The sequence below is a fragment of the Electrophorus electricus genome, chromosome 20, assembly GCF_013358815.1.
Source record: "Electrophorus electricus isolate fEleEle1 chromosome 20, fEleEle1.pri, whole genome shotgun sequence".
Classification (NCBI taxonomy): domain Eukaryota; kingdom Metazoa; phylum Chordata; class Actinopteri; order Gymnotiformes; family Gymnotidae; genus Electrophorus; species Electrophorus electricus.
Window position 1 is genome coordinate 12613966 of NC_049554.1, and position 24862 is coordinate 12638827.

Consider the following 24862-nt stretch of genomic DNA (forward strand, 5'->3'; position numbering starts at 1 on the left):
CAGAGCGATGCGCCCGCTCGCGAGACAGTGCCGGTTTCCTCTTCACGCGCGTTCGGACACAGTTCAAGCGGCGATGCGTTTGCAGGAACGAGAGGAGAACGCGTACTCGCCTGCGCTTTGAGAGTAACCCAGCGCGGGTTAAGCTTTGCGTGGGTTTGCTTTGAACCGTTAACTGCCAGACGTTTATTGCTCATTTTCGCCGAAATGCCCGAGCTCATATCCGTGGGTGAGTTCATCGCGGAGACTTTGGAGGACTACAGTTCTCCGACCACCTCCTCCTTCACCAAAAAAATGACAAGTTGCCGGAATTCCGTGAGCAACATCGAGGAGGTATGAAACTGCTTTCTTAGCGAAGGAAACGTCCGCACGAAAGGGGGCTTTTTGACAGCCGTGCGCGCGGGCCCGCGCGCTACTCCTTGCGCGGCGCGAGGAGACGCGCGGTCATCCCCGAAGTGTTTCCGTGCGTCAGCGCAGCGGTATATGCCGCGTTCAGCAGCTTGGGTGTCTTTGTGCTCCCCAGCGTTGGTACCGCTTTGTTTCCTGCTTGCTCAAAGCCTAATCGCACGCGGTTATCCGCGCACGCACACACACACACACACACACACACACACACACACACACACACACACACACACACACACACACACACACACACACACACTCACTCACTCTAGGCTGTATTCATCTTATGCTCGTGGTTCTAGCAAACAGAAGCTCTTTGTCCGTGCATTTTGCTGGATTGTCCATAGCACTAATTCCTTAACGTTGCATGGGATAAAAAAGAGTTGTTTTTGCGCTTTTTATATAAAAAAAAAACATGAATGAAAATCTGCGTCTATAATGTCGCTGTTGCTAAGCGATAATCGGGTTGCTTGTCAAAGGGAATTATGCAGCGGCTTTGTTGCGGCTCCGAATGTGGTATCGGTCGATTTTACGGTGGTGCGCGTGACTGGTATTCCAGCGGCAGAGATCTGAGCCAAATAAAGCGACCGCCAGTGGTGAATCGCTCGTTCTGTTAATTCATGCATATTTGTTAAGTTTTGTTTCTAAACGATTTATTTAGTTTGCAGTTTTCACTTTTTTGCACAAGTGCAGTTTAGCTCATTTCTTTTTTTGTGAATTTCCCATGCTCACTGATGCCCACTGGACTGCATAATAATAGCCATTGCAGGTGTATGTTTCACATTGCAGGTGTATGTTTCACATTGCAGGTGTATATTTTTACGGAATGTAGTTACTGAGCCACAACTTCCCTGGAACAAATAATGTGGCCCGAACGTAATGGCTCTGTTACCAACTTCACACCCTCTCCACGTATAGCTGTCCGATCTGTGTCATTCTTGCATCAGAAGTCATGTCTGTAACAATGGCCCTGGAGACTTCCTCTAATATGGGCTGGAGTGCAAGGTAACCATGGCGATGACCCAGGCTAAGGAAATAAGAGCAAACTAAACAGTGCACCACATTACATGGATGGTTGTTTGGGCATCATCGGAAATCGCAGCCCCCCCCCTCCCATGTGACTAGTGAGATTAACAGGTTTGGAGCCTAAGGGTGGTTAATGGTACAGAGAACACGCCTGGGTCAGCAGTTACCCTGTTTTTATTGCAGTTATAGGAACAGTATCACCTGCCTATGTCCTTTTCCTAGTCATTAGAAGAGACACTACAACCCTGATCACAGATCAGAATGGGAAAGGACGTGAGCCTCATTAGATTAGCGATGACGACAACAACGATAACAAATGTAAAGGGTGGTTTAACAGATTTGGATTAAGATTACGAATAGACTAAACAGACATTCCGCCGGTGGTTCAGCATACAGTTTAATCCCAAATGAGACATAATCTGTGTCCACTGCACACTGTTGCCTCTCATTTTCACTTGTTCTGAAAAATAACTCGCACAGTTAGGGTCGCTGTAACAGGGCTATGTTAAGTGGCCTACGTCCTTATCAATTCATTAATATGTGTCAACTCTGCTCCAACCAGATGCAGACGGAAATGTAAACAGGACTGTGAGTTCAGGGAACAGCCGAAGTTCATGAGTGAGTCAAGCAGGTTTTCATAGGGAAATGGGTCACAACGCAGTGACTGTGCGTTAATCTAAAACACGGCGAGCAGGGAAACACGTGTCCTTATATAAACAGGACACTACGTTTGCTACCATGTGACTCAGTGACGTCACCAGATGAAGGAAACGGGACTGTACTTATCTCCCCCAGTTTGTATACTTTGATCTGCAACATGGGATCTGGGTTGGGCAATTTTCTGTAACTTTGTTTATAATTAAGTGTGAGATATGCATGTGTATCTGTGTCTTTCTTTCTTTGTGTGTGTGTGTGTGCATTTTAATTCAGGCCAGCTGTTCTTGTATGGTTCTTGTATATTCTTGTAAAGTAAATTGGCAGATAATTAGAGAGCTCCGATAAACTACACCACCAGGTGCAGACACAGGCCGTTGTGTTCTGACGGACCAGATCAGCCATCCATTCGCCTCAGTGGAGACCTTCGATATTACTATTATAGCACTCTCAAGTTCACCAAGAAAACCAGTGTAGTGAATTAATCAGCATTATTGCCTGGATGTGTGCTTACCAGATCTGTTCATTAGCATGTTCTGTTCATCCTTCACAAATACTGACAGATGTAGCTCCTGTTTCCATAGAGACTCTACAAAAGAGACAGCGTAGCTCTTAAGTGTGTGACAGAATGCTGTGTGTACATGAGGCTAGTCTCATTTCAAATGTTTCTCTCCAAACCAGTATGATTTCTGATGGCCGTGAGATACATTGAAACATAATATGGCCTCTGTTACAGGAACTAAAGCATGATGGGTCATGATGAAGTGTTAGCCCATCCTATTGTCATGTACAGTGTCCTGACTAAGCCAGCGAGCTATCCTTTAGCAAGTAACTGTAAGCTTTAAGTAAACTGTAAGTTGTTTCTAACTTGTAAATTTGAAAAGCTCTAAGCTGTAATTAAGTTGTAAGTAAACTAAGTTGTTTGTAAGTTATAGGTAAACTGTAAGTAAGTTGTAAGTTGTTTGTAAGTAAGGTATAAGCAAGTTGTTTGTAAGTAAGGTATAAGTCAAATCAAATCAAAATGTATTTATATAGCACTTTTTACAACGGTTGTTGTCACAAAGCAGCTTTACAGACGTCTGAGTCCAAGCCTCCAGTGAGCAAGCCAAGGGCGACAGTTGCAAGGAAAAACTCCCTAGAGCATGAGGAAGAAACCTTGAGAGGAACCAAGACTCAAAGGGGGGCTCCATCCTCCTCTGGCCGACAACGGTCACCGCAATAATAGCAAATTTAAGAGAAAAATAAATAAAAAACAACAAAAAAAACCATTTAACGTCTAGTCCGATCTTCTAGAGGTCCTAGTCTTGTCCCAATGGTGCACGTGTGTCAGAAACCCATCCCGCTGGGACGTCCATTAAGGCCAATGGAGGAGTATTTGGCTGGGGTGGAGGTGTGGTGGTCTACAGCAGGGGGCATCAGGGGGTGATGGGAGGAGCCGTGGTAGCTGAGACAGGCCGAGGCTCAGTAACATCATGACATCAGGGGAAGGTGTACCTCGGCAGAAAGAGAGACTAGATTATTAGGTATAAGTAAGCTGTAAACTGACTGAATGGTTTTTATGTGCTTTTGCTATAGTTAGACATAATTGGTCTGTTTTTGTAGCTCATAGAAACTCAGCGATGCACACTGTGCCAAATCATTCATAACTGCGCTGTGACCTGAGTTATTTAGACCCCAACAACACCCCATTCCATGAAACAGTTGACTTCTCCACCACCTAACAAAAACGCTTCAGTAGTCAGGAGCGTAGTGGACCTCTGTTCATTATTTCAAGTGCCGAACAAGCAAGGTGTGATAGCGGATCAGATAGCGGCAGAACCGATGGCCAATAGCAATGTTCAGATGAGTCTTCAGAAGGGCAGGGGATTGGTCAGATCTCTCTAAATATAACATTTCCTCAAATCATACATGCACCCCTGATCATGTACATGTGCACAGCTCTTTCATTCAGCATAGCACTCACTGGTCACATGGGTGACACGTGAATTTCTTCCTCACGGTGCCACAGTAGTGTTGGGAGCTTGCGAGCATGACCATGTGACAGAAGCCAACCAGCAAAGACGTGGGCCTCTGAATAAGGATCGGTCTTAGACAGAAAGAAGAGTTTTATGCATGCCGACGTAGACTCCCTAACGTCAGGCGTGTTTCCATATCAGCCATCTCGTGTGCATTCGCATATGAGTGCAGTGAACAGATGGAAAAGTGGCCCAGAAGGCCAGACACTAGTTGGACTCATGGAACCACGAGGAACGAAGATTTGCCAAAGACAGAAGCAGCAACAGCAGAGCAGCTCCAGCTAAACTGGCTTTGTGAACTTCATAAGAATCATACGGGTCTTTGCGCCCAGTGTAAACATAGACTCCTCCCCTCTGTCTGCGCTGGCTGCAGTTCTAGGATAAAGTGCTGATGTTCGGTGGATTTGACATTAACTGTGTGGAACGCAGTTCCAAGGAATTTTAACTAACAGGCCTCTAAATGAATGTTAAAAAAATGTCTCCTTGGGAACATTTGGTCTGGCAATGATAAATATTAATTTCTCGTAATTTATTCATGCTGACATTTTACTTGTCTTAAGAGACAGAGGAATTGTGTGATTTGCAGCTTTTAAAAAGAAGTCTCCCCAGAAACCCAAGCTTTAAATTAAGTTTCGACAGCCTAAGTAAAACACTGAGAACAGTTTAAGTGCATTTCTGTTCAGTGGTGTGCTGTTTTCTCTTTGTTTGTTTTGCCAGAGTGTGGTTCTGTTTGTTTTCACAGCACGGGTCAATACATAAAGCCATGTATTGACTGTTTACACCTGCCTGTTTATTCGACACCTTTCCTTTTTAAACAGTACGGTTGTTACAATCCAGATTGGCAACTGTAAAAAAATAAATAAATAAACAAAACTTTCAAAATGAAAACAGACCACCATGGCTCTTATAACCAGGCAAGGCATCAGCCTATAATCCATGTTGGAAACTGCTGAAGTTCACAAGATACAAATTTAAGAGGTTAAACCATAGACATTTTGTTGTGCACATATTTTGGAGGTGTTTCAAACGAGTAGTGGAAGAGCAGCAGACAGGAGCTGTCCCCTGTGTTCCCTGGACAGGAGACCCCTGTTACACTGACTCAGCAGGGCCTCAAGGAGCCGTTAAGAGGAATCTGTCCCTCACAAGACATCAGTAGGTGACTGATCAGCACAGTGTCGTGTCCTTTAGTTTCATATCCTATAGCAAATGATGGGTAATTAATCTCTCCCTGTGCATACTGGAACAAACACCTCCAGTCGCTTGGTCAAACTGGCCTTAGAAGGTCCCTAATTCTGCCTTTCCACAACCTAACCTTGCCCTAGGACACTCAGAAGATCTCACTTGTTTACACAGAGGGCAAGACCAGCAGTGGGCGAGATAGCCACATGTGGATACCCGTAGGTTTAAGATAAGGCTTGGGGGTGGAGTGTCACACTTGGTAGCCAGGACTTGGGTGGTTGTATTTCAGGGTGATGTTATTTTCTTTTTTGCATACCCTGTTGGCATGATTCACTCAGATTGCACACGCTCTTGGTTAGGCCGTGGTGGTGGTCATAATTTACCTCACTACCTTCTTCCTTCCTGTGTCCGCTCAGGCTGCACACACCTTTCATCCGCTGGTTCATTAAGGGGCTCGGTGGTTTCAGCACCAAGCCAGACTCAACACATCACCCCCGTCCGTAATCAGCGTCGCTTCCCAGACCAGACATGGCACGCGCCGACTCGCTAATTATGATAGTGTCCCTACAAAACGACTGCAAGTGTGATTGCTTCTGTTGATCTTTTTGTGATCGATCATTTATTTGTTTAATTAATTATTTATTATGTATTTATGGTATTTTGTTGGATAAAATTTGTTACTGTGTTCTCAAATAGTATCCGTAGTCCAATTCATAAAGCCCACGATCCTGAGATTGTTATGTCTTTTTAAAAATAAATGGTAATAATCCCTTTAATAGATAGGATTAGATTTTTAATAATGTATCTCTGATCGGAAGTGTTGCAAAGCCATTGCTTAAAGGATATTTCTGTAACTTGGTTGAACTACTGAAACAGGAAATGTGTCTCTATACATAGCCGTTCTGGGTTCTTGGTTGTCTCTAGGCACATTGGGTATTTTTCAGTAAATGTTGTCACACTATTCAGTTGGTAGAGCAAAATGTTCACTACCAGTACACTTGCTGGAAAACATATGCATAGTGTTATGTGATGCTCACATTTATGGAAAGAATCTTAAATGTTACAATATACAAAGGAAAGCATTTTTCAGTTCCTCATAATAATCACACTTGGCCTAAATAATGAGTCCAAGCACAAAGAATTACATTTGAGCAGATGATCAGGCAAATTGTTTTCCCAGACTAAAATGACTTTGTGCAAGATGATTAGAATTGTTAGATTTTTATATAAAATTAACAATCCATTTATGAATATCTTATATATAAGACAAAAGTAACTAATGAACTATCCACAAAATAATTACATATAGTAATACATATAGTAGCTTATTGAACTAAAACGTAAAATGGTGATAATAATGATAAACCTGATATCATACAGGTGCATGACTGGATGTGTGCGTGTTAACAGAGGTGTGATCTCAACCCTCCTGCACTCTAACCTCGTCTTCAGCATAAAAATGCTGCTTCCTGAGGGTTCTGACTACATGAACCTGTGCGTTTCTTCCAGGCCCTGGACTGCGACCGGACCATACTACAGAAGCTGAAGAAGGCAGCCAAGGCAAAGCAGTCCTCAGGCCAAGGTAACGCCGCTACTGACGCCTAACGGGCCGACCGGTACCAGTACTCTCCACTAAGAGTATAGAGCTATATTACTATTGTTACTATTGTTGTTTATTGTTAATTGTTGTTATTATTGTTGTTTATTGTTGTTTATAGCACTTATCATTGTTTATGATGGACCTTATGAATTTTGTACTTGTAGGTATCAGCAGTGATCCCTTTCTACAGTATTCTAGATCATTGGTATAAGGGACTCTAACCTACTGTACTGTACTAGGATGTATTCTGTGAGGAAATGACAAAGCACTTTTGTAAGCCGTTCTGGATGAGCACGTCTGCTAAATGCCGTAAATGGAAATGGAAATGTTGTCCAGACCACAGGGTCCTGGTGTGAAGGTTCAGCGGCTCACACAGCTACGTAACGGCGCAGCTTGGCAGTGTTGCCTGGCGCCAGCGCGTGGGTCTATGCTATGCATGCGGAGATAAAGGCCAGGTCCCTGCTTTAGTGGAGGTCCCTGAGAGACCCCGACTCCATGTGCACGGCACGGCGCACGTTTACGCTGCCGTGGAGAACGCAAACTGGGAGGAAATCGCAGCTCAACTAGCAACAGCTCTCTGACCACACGCCAAAACGAATGTGGCGTTTCTCAACACCTCGTGTTTATTAACCAATATTTTCCACGGTTTCACATGTCTCTCTAGACCACATCTCTCATCTGGAGCTGTACATCAACTCCATGGAGAAACTGGCTGTGAATTTTCATAGTAATGGTGAACAGGAAGTGGCTTCTGCGTTTAATAGGTTTGCTGAGTTCTCCAAAGAGCTTCTCGCTCCAATGAAGAACGTGGTGAGTCTTGTTTTTGCGGCGGGGCAGGGCAGGGCTGCCCCTGCGCAGCCTGTTGAAGGCACAGCCTCCATTACAGGCCTGGACAGTAGTTACGGCATGGCAACAGACGAGAGCCTTTATCAGGATAAACTCATGTTTTCCTTTTCAAAGAATTTCTCTGTGCATTTGATCGTCTGTTTTCCAAAACGACAAAAGTGTTTCGTAATCCACGAGATTTTAGTGCTTTGGCCTGTGATGCAACGATGCAGAACGTTTCGACATCTTCCTTCCTACAGTTGAAGAGCATGCTACACAATATCAACTTTTTCCTGGACTCACTGGTGAAGGGGGACCTGAAGGAGGTCAAAGGTGTAAGTACATAAATCAGTCATACGCACTCGCCGATGTCACACGTCTATTCTCTGTTCGGTCTCTGGCTGTGGAAATACCCGCCTCCCACCACGATCTGTACTAAACATCGTCACCCCACCCCTTGTTCTGCTGTGGTGTGTTTATTGGGAGGTACTTTGTTAATAAATTGTGGTTTATTAAAAAAGTCTCCTCCCCCAAAGCTCAGTGGTTGAGGTACTTGATTAGTAGCCAGAAGGTTCCAGGTTCAAGTCCCACCACTGCCATATTGCCACTCTTGGGCCCCTGGGCAAGAACCTCAACCCTCAACTGCTCAAGTTGTGTTCAGTCAGAATTGTAAGTCGCTTTGGATAAAAGTGTCCGCCAAGCGTCACAGACGCTGTACTATTTCAGCCCACGACAGTGAAAACTGTTGACTGAGACAAATAACACCCCACAAATAACATAATAACTAGAATTGCTTTCTGGATATGGATAGCCAGAGTGGAAGTAGAGGGGTGGGAACAGAACAAACTCTCAGTGTTTCTGTGTCTGACGTTAGCTGAGGAATGTGTGCGCTAGCATTACCTAAGAAACATCCGTCTCTAATCCCATTCAATCCTCCTTTTCTCAGGATCTGAAGAAGCCATTTGACAAAGCATGGAGGGACTATGAGAACAAATTGTAAGTGCTCGTAGTTCTGCTGTCTTTAACATGTGGACATTTTTGGGATGTTGCTGCATAGAGCGGCTCGATCCTGTGGTTTTCCAAAGGCCTTTCCCAGGATGTTAATGAACTGGAAGTAGACTGTGATACCGGGCTAAATTTGTTTCGAGTCACTATAAACATTGTGTAAGCCTCCCAAACAGGGCTGTTTGAGGGAGAAAAGATGTGTCCCACATCTGGAATCCAGGCTCAGCCGACATTCACATCCTTAACATGGATGGTAAGCTTGGAATCAAGCTTGGGAATGGTGTGGGTCATTACACATCATTTTAAGCAGTGTAGTAAATTCACTCAACACTGACCCTTACTTTCCACTGACAGGCCTGTATACCTAAAATGTGGATAAATGTGATTTGTAACCCTTTTTTTAAAACTAAACAATATGCACGCAAACCTCTGCTATCTAAACTTACCTTTTTAGCCTCCTTTAGAAATATCTAGTCTTATGATTTAGAAACTCACTTCTCATATAAACATGAAGAAATATTGAAATCGAAACCAGAAACCTTACAGAACTTCCTTTCCAAACTCGCATTGCAGGTGGGTGTTATTTTGTTAAGCTTGTGCTTAATTGAACTAGAGCTTGTCCATGCACTAGTTAGCCAGCTCTGGCCCCTGATGATACATACCCCCAGGGCACATACCCCCGGGGCAAAAAAAAAGTCACATCTGTTTTGATCCAGCATCGTCACTATAAATAATGTAATATTGTTAGTGTTCTGAGAAAATGCAGTTGGATTTGCAAAATGTAATATTGCAAACACAGGACATTGTTGGAAAAGTGCCAACTGCCTACTTTTGCGTAAGTGACCTGTGACTGGCTAGCATCCCTCTGATTGACAGGGGAAGGGGTGCTAGGCTACTCTTCGCACCCACAGAGCAGGGCCAGGCAGCAGGGCCAGTTAGGCTGCCTCAGGTTCTGGCAACGCTGGGATCCGAACACATGAACTGGTGACAACCAGAGGAGAGCCAGGACAACTGTCCCGCTCACAGACCCTGAACAGTCACTTGGTATCTGCTTGCTCCAGCAAATCAACCCCAATTCAAGCTGGTGTACGTGTTGAGAGGAGGTCGCACGCTTGGAACACCTCGCCACACCTCTCGGCTTACTGACCAGGTCACGGGGCTTACTCGCATCTCTGAAGACGTCCAGGAGACCCTGTAGGAGTAACGTGTTGTGTGTGCGATGCTGTGTGATCCTGAAGCACCAAGATCGAGAAGGAGAAGAGGGAGCTGGCCAAGCAGTACGGCATGGTGAGAACCGAGGTGAGCGGAGGAGAGATCGCCGAGGAGCTGGAGAAGGAGCGCAGGATGTTCCAGCTGTATATGTGTGAGGTGAGAGGCAACGCTCGCGCGCACACACATGCACACGCACATGCACGCTCACACACATGCACACACACTCACATATGCATACACAGGCACGCACACACACAAGCATGCACAAACACACGCGTGCGCGCACGCACACACACACACACACATGCACACAAATGCAAATGAACATGCACGCGCCTCTTACCGCTACAGATGTGCAACGCGAGACTTGCGTGCACAAACACACACACACACACACACACAATTTCACTAATTCCCACATCAGTCTTCTATACGTCTTTCCCTGTACTAAAGGAGGGTGTGTCTGCGTAAGAAACATGAACAGCCCCCACCCAGAAGCCAGCTCTCGTCCACTCGAACGTAGCTGCCGTGTTTGGGGTGAGAGGTCACACGTCTGAGCTGGGTGTCTGTACCGCTCCCTTTATTCTTTCCCACAGTACCTCATCAAAGTCAACGAGATTAAGACCAAGAAAGGTGTGGACCTGCTGCAGAACCTCATCAAACACTACCATTCCCAGTGCAAGTAAGGCAAAGCAGCTCCATACCCACCATAACCACGGGACTGCTTTACGCGCGTGTGCGTGTGTGTGCATGTGTGTGTGTGTGTGTGTGTGTGTGTGTGTGTGGTTGTGTGTGTGTGTGAATGCACTTGAGCGATGCTCCTAGCATTACGTACACCTACGGCTGACAACCTTTCCTGCCGTTGTTCAGGACCACGATGCTTCATAGTGATTTGGAGGAATTGTGGGGGTTAGGGATGGAAAGAGAGAGAGAGAGAGAGAGAATGGGGAGAAAGGGAAAGGTGGAGAGAAAGAAGGAGGGGAGAGACTGAGAGAGGTCACTGAAGTGTTTGTGTTGGTCAGTTTCTTTCAGGAGTGCCTGGTAGCCACTGAGAAGCTGCGACAGTACATCGAGTCCCTCACGGTCAGCCTGAGCACAGTGAGTCCCACACTGACACACGCCTCTCCCCTCCAGTGAGTCCCGTACTGACACACGCCTCTCCCCTCCACGCCTCTCCCCTCCAGTGAGTCCCACACTGACACACGCCTCTCCCCTCTGGTGAGTCCCGCACTGACACACACCTCTCCCCTCCAGTGAGTCACGCACTGACACACGCCTCTCCCCTCCACGCCTCTCCCCTCCAGTGAGTCCCACACTGACACACGCCTCTCCCCTCCAGTGAGTCCCGCACTGACACACGCCTCTCCCCTCCAGTGAGTCACGCACTGACACACGCCTCTGCCCTCCACGCCTCTCCCCTCCAGTGAGTCCTGCACTGACACAGGCCTCTCCCCTCCACGCCTCTCCCCTCCAGTGAGTCCCGCACTGACACAGGCCTCTCCCCTCCACGCCTCTCCCCTCCAGTGAGTCCCGCACTGACACACGCCTCTCCCCTCCAGTGAGTCCTGCACTGACACACGCCTCTCCCCTCCACGCCTCTCCCCTCCAGTTAGTCCTGCACTGACACACGCCTCTCCCCTCCAGTGAGTCCCGCACTGACACACAGCACTCTCCTCCAGTGAGTCCCGCACTGACACACACTTCTCCCCTCCACTCACTCCAGCCCCTCAGCTTCTACACGGATCACTCCCCTCTCACACTTGCTCACCATGACCTGCAGTGCTAACTGGATTATATTAATTTCCATCACTGTGTTATTTTGGTGTGGAGGGATTGTGGGAGCTCAGTCCTTCTCTCTTTAGTAAGTTCAGGCCAGGATTTTGTGAATAAATGCCACTCAGTGAGGGATTATACAGGGTGAACACAAGGTAGCAGCGCTTTCAGCCAACCACACACACACACACACACACTATCACAGAACTTTTTGGCTCCAAATGGTAAAATCCATTGCAGTAATCTGTGAGACGGTGGTATCATCAAGTTTGGCGGTTATAACCAGCGATCAAGGTGTGCCATTCAAAGGGAGTCAGGTTGCATTGGTTTGTTGGGTTTGGTCTCTTGAACAAATGTGTTTCAGCTCAGAATCTTTCTTCTTCCTTCAATCCAAATAATCCGAAGGTTATCAGGTTCCGTCACTCCCACTCAGAGAAAACCGCTGCTCCAGTTTTCACATCTTGTAATGGTGGTGACCGTGAGATTTCAGTAAACTCCTCAGAGCTGGAGAAGATGACGAAGGGGTTTGTGTTGAGCAGACACATTGTTAGTGTTAATTGTATTCTAGTCTGCAGCCTTTTTCTGTGGGATGTACAAAAGAATGTTTTGTGTGTGTGTGTGTGTGTGTGTGTGTGTACTTTTATGTAAACACTGCCTGCATGTATCTTGCATCCATGTCTACACTATCTGTGATTGTATGTGTGTGTGTGTCTAGATCAAACAGAGGCAGGATGAAGAGAAGAGGCAGCTTTGCTCTTTACGAGACCAGCTCAGACCTGCACTACAGCCTGAACTTAAGGAGGTGAACACCCCCCCCCACACACACACCGCACACACACCACCATACACACCACACCACACACACACACCACACACCACACCACACACACACACACACCACACACCACACAAACACACACCCCACTCTCACACACACCACACACACACACACATACACACCACCACACACACCACACCACACACACACACCACACACCACACCACCACACACACCACACCACACACACACACTGCACACACACCACCACACACACCACACCACACACACACACACACACACACCACACACTGCACACACACCACCACGCACACCACACCACACACACACACACACACACCACACCACACACCACACACACACACACACACACACATACACACACACACACTCACACACAAACATCACACACCACACACACACACACACACACACCACACTCACACACAAACACCACACACCACACACACACACACAGACACACACCACACACACACACACACCACACTCACACACAAACATCACACACCACGCACACAGTACACTCAGACCAAACACACACCACACTGCCATCAGTCCTGAATCCAGGATCAAGCTTGCATTCTCAGTATGTGAGTGTAAGACAAAACCAAGATAGGCTACAAAAACTACACAACGCATACACTAACCAAATACATATGACTATAAACGTAACCCTAGTAAAAACATTACAGGAAATATTTGCACATGAATGCGGTAAAAATGTAACATGTTTACTTTTGTGTTACTCAACCCACAATGTGTTGCATGTCATAACAAGAAGTAGTTGGACATGCTGAATGTATCAGACGTTTTCTGATTGACATTTCTGGCATGTTTCCATGGAAACGTCCAGCATGGCCCAAGCAGAGGAGGGGAGTCTACTTAAGCAGCACGTTCACAGCTGTTGGCACTTCAACCAAGTGAATGCAGAAATGCAAATAACCAGAAACGGTGTATAAACCATTTAAGGTTTTAAAGTTCTGGTTCTTGGCTTTTCTGCGTAGTTGGTCATGGGTGCCTTGTGCTCACAGCAGCCACCGAAGTTCTGCTGTAGCCTGGATTGGTAGTGAAGCGCCATCCCGCAACCAACTGGAACGTTGCATCGCAGTCCTGATCCTGGGGTTCCCCACCACTGTTAACACTGCCGGTGTTAAACTCACGAAGGGCGGGTTCGGGCTTTAGGTCTGGTGTGTGTTTGTGTGTGTGTGTGTGTGTGTGTGTGTGTGTGTGTGTGTGTGTGTGTGTGTGTGTGGGCACAGAGAGGGGGTCTTGAGGATCACAATAGATGTAGTTTACATCTATAATAGTGGCCTTGTTTTCTGCCTGGTGAGATATAATGAGAACATAATCAGATACTAACGCGATGTTTTCCTTTTCTCCATGTGCCCCAGCAGACTAGGAGAGTAAGTGAGCTTTTATGGATCTACACTTATGGGGTTTCCCTTTATCATCTCGGGCGTTTCGACCCTGAGATACAGCTGCAGCACCCTGCCACAGATCTGCGTTCCTTGTCCGGTTTTTGTGCTGGTGGTGTTTGCTCATCTTGTCGGTGTTTCTAGGCTGTGATGATGGTGTGTAGTGATACGGTGTTAGTGCCTGGTTTCCCGCTTGTGTAGTGCATGTTCTCTGCTGGTCTGTGTCGATCTGGAGAATATAACCCCCCCAACCGCCCCTACCCCTGGGTGCGGACCGAGGCGGCTCTGAGTGTGCACATGCAGCGGTCCGCCATTGGAGTGTGAGGCAACACTTCTGCTTGCTGTTGGTGACACAGCTGTGTTACGCAGTGTGCGGTGGCGCTTATTACGTACTGAGGCCTGTGAAGCATGTAAGGACGGAACTGTGCAACTGGTGTGTGTGTGCGTGTGTGTGTGTGTGTGTGTGCGTATGTGTGTGTCTGTTTGTGTGTGTGTGTGTGCGTGTGTGTGTGTGCGTGTGTGTGTTTGTTTGTGTGTGTGTGTGTGCGTGTGTGTGTGCGTGTTTGTGTCTGTGTGTGTGTGCGTGTGTGTGCATGTGCATGTGTGTGTGTGCGTGTGTGTGTGTGTGTGTGTGCATGTGTGTGTGCGTGTGTGTGTGTGTCTGTGTGTGTGTGTGTGTGTGTGTGTGTGTGCGTGCGTGTGTGTGTATGTGTGTGTCTGTCTGTGTGTGTGTGTGTGTGTGTGTGTGTGAGTGTGTGCACGCGTGTGTGTGCGTGCATGCATGTGTGTATGTGCGTGTGTGTGTGTGTGTGTGTGTGTGCGCGTATGTGTGTGTGCGTGTGTGTGTGTGTGCACGTGTGTGTGTGTGCGCGTGTGTGTGCGTGTGTGTGTGTATGTGTGTGTCTGTTTGTGTGTGTCTGTGTGTGTGTGTGCGTGTGTGTGTGTGCGTGTGTGTGTTTGTGTGTGCGCGCGTGTGTGTGTGCGTGCATGTGTGCATGTGTGTGTGTATGTGTGTGTCTGTTTGTGTGTGTCTGTGTGTGTGTGTGCGTGTGTGTGTGCGTGTGTGTGTTTGTGTGTGCGCGCGTGTGTGTGTGCGTGCATGTGTGCATGCGTGTGTGTATGTGTGTGTCTGTTTGTGTGTGTCTGTGTGTGTGTGCGCGTGTGTGTGTGTGCGCGTGTGTGTGCGTGTGTGTGTTTGTGTGTGCGCGCGCGTGTGTGTGCGTGCATGTGTGCATGCGTGTGTGTATGTGTGTGTCTGTTTGTGTGTGTCTGTGTGTGTGTGTGCGTGTGTGTGTGCGTGTGTGTGTTTGTGTGTGCGCGCGTGTGTGTGTGCGTGCATGTGTGCATGCGTGTGTGTATGTGTGTGTCTGTTTGTGTGTGTCTGTGTGTGTGTGCGCGTGTGTGTGTGTGCGCGTGTGTGTGCGTGTGTGTGTGCGTGTGTGTGTTTGTGTGTGCGCGCGCGTGTGTGTGCGTGCATGTGTGCATGCGTGTGTGTATGTGTGTGTCTGTTTGTGTGTGTCTGTGTGTGTGTGTGCGTGTGTGTGTGTGTATGTGTGTTTGTGTGTGTGGGTGTGTGTGTGTGTGTGGGTGTGTGTGTGTGTGTGTGTTGCAGGACTCTTTAAGTAGGCAGACTGTCTACAGCATGCACCAGCTTCAAGGCAACAAGCAGTATGGCACAGAGAAGTCAGGCTGCCTCTACAAGAAGAGTGATGGGTAAATGTCTGGAGTGTGAGGCCTGTAAACACACTCATGTATCACTTCCAGTCCTCAGAGCAGATATGGTTTCCTCTGCTGAGGTTTCCGCTTAAAGAAAAGTTTCCTGTTGTGTTTATATTAGGAAGTGATGAAGTACTTTTATGTGCTCTGCATTTTGATTTATGGAATGGAAATAACTGTGTGTGTGTGTGTGTGTGTGTGTGTGTGTGTGTGTGCGCGTGTGTGTGTGTGTGTGTGTGGGGGTGTGTGTGTGTGCGTGTGTGGGGGTGTGTGTGTATGTGTGCGTGTGTGTGTGTGTGTATATGTGTGCGTGTGTGTGCGTGTGTGTGTGTGTAACCACGGCAGGTTAAGAAAGACGTGGCAGAAGAGGAAGTGCAGTGTACAGAACTGCTATCTGACCATCGCTCATGGGACGGTAAGCATCACAGCTCTACGTCATGTCACGTTACTCCGCGTTATGTTTACCGCCCAAGCGTGGCGTGTTTGTGGCAGCTCGTCCCCACCAGCCCCTGCCTGTCGTCAGACGAGCGTCCTGTGTCCGGTCCTAATAACCCCTCTCCGCTACACCTCTATTTTTGCTCGAAACATGCTCAGTTAAGAGGTGAGAAAGATAAACTCCTGTTATAACGAATCGCTGCTCTCTCCGTCCTCAGCCGAACAAACCACCAGCCAAACTGAACCTGCTCACCTGCCAGGTGAAACCCAGCCTGGAGGACAAGAAGTGCTTCGACCTCATCTCACGTAGGTCACGCCCACCACAGACTCAACAATGTCCCGTCTATGCACCGATCACCACGAGGCTATAAGTGAGCGTGGTGGACACGAGCTTGTATACTAAGGCCGGCTGTGTTACCACGGTTACGCGTGTCCCCAGACCTCAAACGTTTGGTGTCATTCAATGAGAGAATGGACAACCATGTCTCTCGGAGGAGTGCGGTGTGCTTGGCGCCGTGGTGTACTGGCACTCACACCTGCGTGTGAGGAGTTTACAGACGCCGTTCAGACTTCGCTGATGCTCTAACTGAAGTCCCTAACGTTTGTCAGCAGTATGTGAATCTGCTTGCCAGCGTTTAATGAGCGTTCTTTGTGTTTCTTCTCATTGTGTGTGTGTGTGTGTGTTTCTTATGGCAGATAACCGCACTTATCACTTTCTAGCGGAGGATGAGTCAGACTGTATGGCGTAAGTAATGTTTATTGCTTTGTTATTTTGTGATTTGGAGTGATTTCAACCATGCGCTGCTTAAGACCACAGAGTGGCTCAGTTGGGAAACTCTGTAGTGGTCAGTGTGGCAGCTCCTGTTTGGGCTTACATCCCCTTCGGATCTGGTCAGGGCATCTCACAGACACTTTCTCTATCACAGAAACCTGAGGAGTGTTTAGGGAAACAGAAGTCCTGCCAACGTCAGTGTGATTCACACGGTTCACATTTATGCTCATATTTAGAATGATCGTGGGCAGGGCGCATGTAGCATAGTGTCTGTGTAGTAAACACAAAGAAACAGCGTGATGTGTTTACAATAAGCCTTTGTTTGTAATCCACTCATGCTACTGAAGTGTAGTTTAAGAGAGATAGGATAGGGCTAGATTGTTAATTCTAGTGTGAACACACACACACACACACACATAATCACACTTTACAGTGTGCCCTTTCCAGTCTGGTAGAAGGTGGCAGATCTTCACTTATCAGGAACGTCTTTGAAATATCTGATATCCCTTTGCTCAGTGTGTGTGTCGTGAGTGATGCGCGTCCACCCCCCAACACCCACGTGCCCTCTGATTGTGTGTGGGTGTGTGTGTGATTCAGGTGGATATCAGTGCTGACCAACAGCAAGCAGGAGGCACTGAACGTGGCGCTGGATGAGCTCAGGCCGAGCGGGGAGAGTAGCGTGGGGGACCTGACAAAGGCCATCATCGATGATGTCCTGCGCATGCCGGGCAACAGCGTGTGCTGTGACTGCAGTGCTCCAGGTGGGGGCGCCAGAGGGCCCGGGCTCAGGACGTGAGAGGAACGCACTTCCGCCTCGCGCGAGTGAATTACTGCTGGCATTTTTAATTTGGGCCTTTTGCAGTTCTGGGGGATTAAAAACATCCGGAGTGTAGCTGTGTACCACGTGAGCCTTCTGGGTCTGTCCAGAGATGTTGTTTTCGCTTTCACAGACCACTGTTTTCTTTGGAACATGACACATGGAGGTAGATTCTGAACTTTAAGAACTCCGCTCGGAAACTCAATGCAGATTGCAAACTCAATGCAAACTGATGCTACAGTGCGTGTTGGCCCATTTGCGCGATCTCCAGATCTCTAAATCAAGAAGAAACTATCCATGAGTTAAGGGACCAGTGACGGCTTTGTTTGTCAGCATTATTATCTTGGCTGTCCTTAAAATACATTTGATTAACTGAAAGCTGAATTAAAGTGTGATAAAGGGAGTGGGATGAATTTCCCACATATTTCCTCCCATCCCGAGGACAGGGAGCGTTAGAGAACCTTAATTACGATACCCTTGGGTAACTGGGTGTCTAGAGGTGGACAAACCAACAAAGAAATCTCTTGAACACAGTGGCTTAATTATTTAGCATTTCTCCCAGATTCATGTATTTATTGTATGGGCTACGCAGTAGACTTTAAAATGCCACGTTTTTTTGTTGTTGTTGTTCCTTTGGATACTGGGTGTACATTTGCTTTGAAAAATATTGGGGATAAGAATGCTGACCGGCTGTTGCATTCAATTCAATCTGCGCCTCGAATTCGCTTTCGCTTACGTCGTCCAGTGTGTGCACGCACTAGAAAGAAATAAGTGCCATGGCTGAAGGGATTTACGGCCGCGTTTGTCCTGCTTAACGACACTGAGGAGCAGGCGCGTCGGCACCATGGTTTAAAATACATCCGTAGTGCGATTGTTTTCTACTTATTTTTGATTAAAAAGCAATCGGCTCGACTTCGCGAAATGTCAGTTGTGATGCGTTTATTACCTCAGGTTCGTCTGACAGCTTGAAATAGAAACACAAGCTGTTGCTGTCATTAGGAACATAATACGTTTCATTTTATGTTATTGCTTGAATTATTGTTGCATAAACTGAGAAAAAAATTCAGAGGACACAAAAATATTCTTAGGGTACACTTTCCGAAAGTGGTTGCGAGGTGTTGCTAATGTAAATGTGCTCTGAGTGGGTCTTCTCCTGCTCTTGGGCAGTAGATGCCTCCTGATGCCTTCTGTTGCTGTGTGGTTTCCAGACCCCTTATGGATCTCAACGAATCTGGGCATCCTCACATGTATCGAGTGTTCAGGGATACATCGGGAGATGGGAGTACACCACTCAAGAATCCAGTCCCTCTCCCTGGACAAGCTGGGCACATCGGAGCTGCTGGTACATCCCTTCACGCGAGTCCCTGTGGGGCGTCCAAAACCGTGAACCAATAAGAATCACGCGCATACTTTGACCCGATATGTTCTGCTCTTCATTTTAGAGAGCAAATATGTTCTGCCCCCTACTTTCAAAATCCATACCTCTGACAGAGTTGTGGATTCATTTTATGTTTCGATCTCTCTATCTCACTCCTTCTCTCCTGTGCTCTGCGTCTGTCCAGTTGGCCAGGAACGTGGGGAACTTTGCCTTTAATGACATCGTGGAGGCCGGCCTCCCCAGCCTGTCTCTGAAGCCGTCTGCAGACAGTGACATGTGAGTGATGGACAGACCCGTAATTGCTCTGCCCACTGCAACAAATCAGATTCACGTGTTGGACGTTCTCTGACCGCACCACTCTGTCTCCTAGACGAGCTATGGGATCTCAGTATATTCACTGGGCACCAGTGCAATTTTCCGTCAATCCCCAGGTTTTCATTATGGATTTGGCTAAAAGATCCATGGACACCATAATATGACTCCCCTAATAACATTACTAACAAAGTATCAGGTGGTTCAGAGGCCTTAAATGAAGATAGAACTGGCTGAGTCTCGGTAATTGGGTGCACGTGGCTGTCAGAAGGCTGCCGCCCCTCAGGGTGACTGATGTCTCTCTGCAGAGCAAGCAGCTGAGAGCAGCTAATGTTATTTGCACTGTTCCAGCAGTGCGCAGTTCAACGCTGGCATCCGTTCAACGCTGGAGTCACACGGCTCCACACGTCTTCCCTCCTGCTGTGGGGGTATTGCCTTGTCCTCGGGCCTCTGAAGCGCGTCTCGCTGTGTTATCAGATAGTCCCACCTATCGTACTCAGGCATCAAACGGGCTTTGAGCCACACAGTCTTAGCGTTGTCTCTGGTGGTAAGGCGTGTGCTAGCTCCTCCGCTGCTCTGGTCGTAAAATAACATTCTAAAAAAAAGGCAAATTTAAGGCTGGATTTGCCGTCTTAAGAAAAAAGTCAGAATGGATACCATTCACATGCATCCACACGCTGAGTCCTTTCAGAGGTATTATAAATCCATTACCGTCTGTTCATAGCCAGCAGAGGCCAGCCAGCAGTAAACTAGGGGACTGTGTCAGGTGCTTCTGAAAGACAAAGTATTGGCAAATGGCAAAGTATTGATTTCTCTCCACAGAGCAAAGAATATCATTTACTGCAGGAGCCGATATAGTAGCAGTGCTGTGGTTGATGCTGGCTGAGGTGAAGTTAGCATTTATTGAGGCACAAAGCCATTTGCTATTTATCAAAATCATAGCCTGTCTGAAATAGAGAGATCAGCTGGTAATGGATTAAATTATTATCTTTATATTCTTTGTGTGTGTGTGTGATAAGTATACCTAAAATATCTAAAACCTCTGATTCTTTTAGAAATATTAAAATGGATCAGTCCAGATTCCCAGAGCATCACTTTAGCAGTGATATGAAAGTAACAGTAACAGCTGCCACTGTGTCGGGAGGACACACACACCAGATAATATGAACATTTTGCTCTATTTGTTTCTGTAATTTTAATTCTAGTTTCCATACAGTTTGATCAAATGGTAAACAAACGAAATAAAGTGAAAAGTCAGGAGTCATCTATCACCTCCTGCTGCCTGGAGGGGCCAGAATCTAAACACATCTGCGTTAAAGAGATGACGAAAGACTTCCTGTAATAGATGTTATCGTGATCTTAAAGAGCACAGGGCTATTAGCCGTCTGACCAGACCTTGATAGTCAAATACTAATCAGATTTGGCTCTTTTAAGAGATAGAAACATGTTCCTAATCTGTCTGATCCCAGACCAGTCAGTAGACAGCCCTGACCCCATGACTGTGGCCAAAAGGTTTTCTGCTTTTTGCTTAATGTGTCACAGACATACAGTAACGTTGAACTCTGTTTATGCATAGAAACCAGTGCATTTATTTTTTTGTAGTCTGAGATATGTAGTTTGGGATATGTACTCTTAGATATGTAGTTTTGGATATGTAGTCTGAGATATGCAGTCTGGGATGTGTAGTCTGGCATATGTAGTCTGGGACATGTAAGGGTTGGCACCTGGCCGAGGCCCCTCCGGCCACCAGAGGGAGGCCTCTAGTCAGGCACACTACTAATCAGGCTTGATGACCAACAACTGTGCTAGAGCTATATAAGCCCAGTGACCCAGTCATTCAGTGCTGGGTCTTTGCTAAAGTTCTGAGCCAAGCTCCTAGCTGCTAACTCTGGGTATCGATGTCTGTGAGCCCTTGTGCTACACCTCACTTCTGCTCTGTGAGGGTGTTTGTGTTTTCCCCCTTGAGTCTGTCTCTCTCCCGAGGCTCCCCTTAGCCATTACAGTTCCTCCCTGTTTTCTGGTTTTGTTTGGGAAGTTTTAGTATGGTTTTCCCCAGTGCATCGGGACTGCCATTTTTTCTGTGGCGTCCTTTGAGTGGGGGGAGTTTTGATGTATCACTGTTCAAGGTTACTGTATGGGAATTGCTGTCTAGAGGGAAAAAAAACCCCTCAAAATAAGTGTGTGTGTGTGTTTTTTTTTACTTTACATGTTATAAGGTGGATTATCACTGTAATTGGCAGGCTAGAAACTGCCTGCATCACTGAGACTTTTATAGTAATAGATACGCTGGCCAGTGTGCAGATATAGAAGTGATGTTTGTGTGCAGGGCAGTGCGTAAGGACTTCATCTTGGCGAAGTACATCGAGTGTCAGTTTGCGCAGCGGAGCGGAGGCTCGCCAGATACTCTGCGTAGACGCCTGCAGCAGGCTGTGCATGCCACAGACATCTTCGGCCTGCTCCAGCTCTACGCCGAGAAGATGGACATGAATCAGCCTATACCCAACCCTCTGCAGGTACACACACAAACACACTCGTGCACAGCCCTCAACATGGCTGTTTTCGAGCGCTAACGATGTGAAGGACTGTGTCTCCTCTCTCTGAAGGAAAAGCGTGAGACGGCGCTCCACCTGGCCGTCCTGCTGGCTGACCACACCTCACTACATATGGTGGACTTCCTGGTGCACAACTGGTGAGACCAAACTGTATGTAAATATGCAAATCAGACGCTAATTCCTCTGTCCTATATGCCGTATACTGGCCATCACTGCCAGGCTCGTCTCACTCCACGTTCCGCTGAAAGTACCCACAACGTCATTCTGAGGAGAGACTGAGGTGGAATGTGTGAGAGGGGAAATGTTGGCCTATGTGCACATTCCAGGAAATGGTGTCGGGGCGGGAGAGGAAGTGGGAGAGACAAAGAAATAAAGTGCGAGAAACTGAAAGAGAGAGAGAGAGAGAGAGAGAGAGAAAATGAAAGGGGAACAGACGTGTGACGTGGAAAGGAGGAGCGCCGTCTGACAGGTGCTCTCGCGTGCCGCGAGTTTCTTCTCATCGTTGCGTGCCTTTTTTCGCGTGTGTTTCAGTACCAACCTAGACGCTCAGACTGTGAAGGGCAACACGGCGCTGCATTACTGCTGTCAGCACAACAAAAGCCAGTGTCTTAAACTCCTGCTCCGAGCCAAAGTCAACACACACCTCAGTGAGTGAACACACACCCCCGCCCCACCCGGGTTCCTCCCACGCCAGGACACGGCATCACGCATGCCACTTTTCCCTCCTTTGGATGAAGTTCGTAGGTCCTCCAGTAATAAAGCTGCGTCCCAGAACCGGGTCCCACTGGGCGGGTTGTGAGTGGTGTGATTGTGGAGTTGCTGATGGCAATTGTTCTGCCCTCGCAGAGAACGAGAACAGAGAGACTGCCCTGGACGTCGCTCGACGGCTCCGGCACGCACACTGTGAAGAGCTGGTATGCTGCGCGGGTTCTCTTATCGTTTCTATCACTGTTTGTTATATTTCTATTATAATTTTTTATTCTTCACTTCTTGATCCACTGCTCCGCTCACGCAGGTAGTTTTTTTTACATTTTTTTCCAGAGCTATAGGAATCGCCTGGCTCCGTTTCGACGCGTGCCAGCCGTTAGGAAGTTTTGCTAACATTCAGGTGTACTGTTCAGATCGTGCAGGCTCAGAATAACCAGTTCAACATGCACCTGAACGTGGAGTACGAGTGGAGGCTACGGCAGGACGACGTGTACGAGAGCGACGAAGACGTGGACGACAAGGTCGGCCCCTCTGTTAACCTTTAACCTTTTGCTAACCCCGACGCACGCTGCCTGAGCAGCGGCAGGCTTGACGCGTTCATAGAGTAACTGTGCGGGTTCGTGGACGTTTCCTGCGCTGTTACCGGTAGCAACGAGCCAGACATCATAACAGTCGCACGTTGCATGATTATGACCTGTAGCATTGGTGTCATTCTTTTCTTTGACGATTGCCTTCCCTTTGGGAATATCGTATTCCCGCTGGAACGCGGCGTCCCCGCTGGAACGTACTCGCTGTTATATACCGGTAAGTTAAGCGTCAAACATGCTTGCTGTGCGTAATGGCGTCTCGTGAGCCGAGCGGTCCTGTGACCGGTAGCGTTTCGTCTCTGCGTGCATGTGGCTCCACGGTCAGTCGTGGCCGGTGAAGAGGGACCGCGGCAGCCGCCCCTTCAGCCTGTACCACAGCGACGGTTCCAGTCAGGACCGAGGAGGACGGGGAGGGGGGCTCTTCGGCATGGGCCGGCGGCTGACGCTGGCGTGGGGTGAGCAGAAGAGGGAGGTGTACCCTGGCCCCTCCCCTCAGACCCGCAGCCTGGACAGCCCCCCACCTCCACCTCCATCCTCACCTGCACCCCCGCTGCCCCCTAGAGTTAGAGGTAGGAACCGCCACACGGCACGTCCCACCTGTCTGTCCGCCGGAGTCGACCAAACGGAGTGGAGTTATTGGATATACGCCCCGAACCTCCACAGAGAGCTCGGAGCTATGACTGCATTCAGAAGCTCTGATGCAATTTAGATGCACCAGGTGCATGTCAGCAGAAATGTTCGTTTTATTTTGTATTCTCCTCCTCTCCTCTCCGTAGTTGCTCCAACTCTCCCACCCCCTCCGCCGCCTGTCAGTACTCCAGACAGCTGGACCGAGGTGGCCTGGAGTAAGAAGAGGACCCCCCCCCCTCCTCTGGTCATTCGGCACAAGCGGACCTACTCTGAGCCCTCGCCGCAGGTGCCGCACAGTCCACACGGGGGCGCCCCCCTGGGCCACGCTGGTATGCACACGCCTACCCTGCGCTTTCAAAACTCTGCCCTTCAGTCTGGGATTGAAGGACCAGCATTTCAAGCTGTTACTTTTTTTTTGGCTAGATTACGGTGTGCCAGGCAGTCCACGAGCCTTCGGCTGTCACGATTCATCGTTTCCTAAGTGTGTGTAAGTGTGTACGCCTTTTATTCAAAGTCTGGCCTCTAGTGGTGAGAGCAAAAATGGCATTTTACATATTGATGAAACGCTTGCGTAAAACACAAACCATTTTAAGATTTTGGTTTAAAAAAAACAAATTGGTGCGCATTCACTCACCAAGCTCACTACATACCTCACAATATCAACCACTCACACGCTCTATGATGAATCAGACTGATAAGTTTATTTCAGCTCAGGGTCTCCGAAGTACACTGTGAGTGCCCTCAACTCCCTATCTGAGCTGCCAGAGCATGGCAAGTGACCCTGTTGGTGTTTGTATGTGTTGTGTTGTCTATTTTGTATAACGTAGTTTGATGCTAGACTATGCTTTTTAAAAAAAAAAAAAAAACTGGCTTTTTGTGTTAAAGTAAAACCTTTTAAGTATGGTGTTAAAATGCATGTTAATATATTAGAATGCCTTAAAAATGAATTGATTTGTTTGGTAGTTTTGATGAGGCCTGTTGGCCTTATCAGTTTATTTAAATTCACCATTATAGTAGATAAGAGGTCTT

The 24862-nt window shown here is 47.6% G+C and overlaps 1 protein-coding gene across 7 annotated transcripts in view; it reads left to right on the top strand.

Moving 5' to 3' along the window:
• unm_sa1614 (un-named sa1614) overlaps positions 1–24862 on the top strand; it is a 27726-nt gene continuing 2864 nt past the window's right edge. For 2 of the 7 annotated variants that reach the window (XM_027028960.2, XM_027028961.2), the window contains exons 1-26: positions 106–330; positions 6786–6858; positions 7541–7686; positions 7962–8036; positions 8648–8697; positions 9945–10074; positions 10515–10600; positions 10941–11016; positions 12407–12493; positions 13906–13914; positions 15539–15639; positions 15988–16057; positions 16296–16383; positions 16774–16822; positions 17447–17610; positions 18875–19008; positions 19229–19320; positions 21683–21869; positions 21960–22045; positions 22440–22555; positions 22755–22822; positions 23030–23137; positions 23529–23772; positions 23980–24162; positions 24257–24320; positions 24524–24604. In XM_027028960.2, coding sequence (XP_026884761.2) covers positions 205–330; positions 6786–6858; positions 7541–7686; positions 7962–8036; positions 8648–8697; positions 9945–10074; positions 10515–10600; positions 10941–11016; positions 12407–12493; positions 13906–13914; positions 15539–15639; positions 15988–16057; positions 16296–16383; positions 16774–16822; positions 17447–17610; positions 18875–19008; positions 19229–19320; positions 21683–21869; positions 21960–22045; positions 22440–22555; positions 22755–22822; positions 23030–23137; positions 23529–23772; positions 23980–24162; positions 24257–24320; positions 24524–24590 — 2679 coding nt within the window. In that variant the 5' untranslated portion in view covers positions 106–204 and the 3' untranslated portion in view covers positions 24591–24604. Of the gene's footprint in view, positions 331–6785; positions 6859–7540; positions 7687–7961; positions 8037–8647; positions 8698–9944; positions 10075–10514; positions 10601–10940; positions 11017–12406; positions 12494–13905; positions 13915–15538; positions 15640–15987; positions 16058–16295; positions 16384–16773; positions 16823–17446; positions 17611–18874; positions 19009–19228; positions 19321–21682; positions 21870–21959; positions 22046–22439; positions 22556–22754; positions 22823–23029; positions 23138–23528; positions 23773–23979; positions 24163–24256; positions 24321–24523; positions 24605–24862 lie in introns of all 7 variants that reach the window. The other 5 variants (XM_027028954.2, XM_027028955.2, XM_027028959.2 and 2 more) reach the window with 5 other exon arrangements.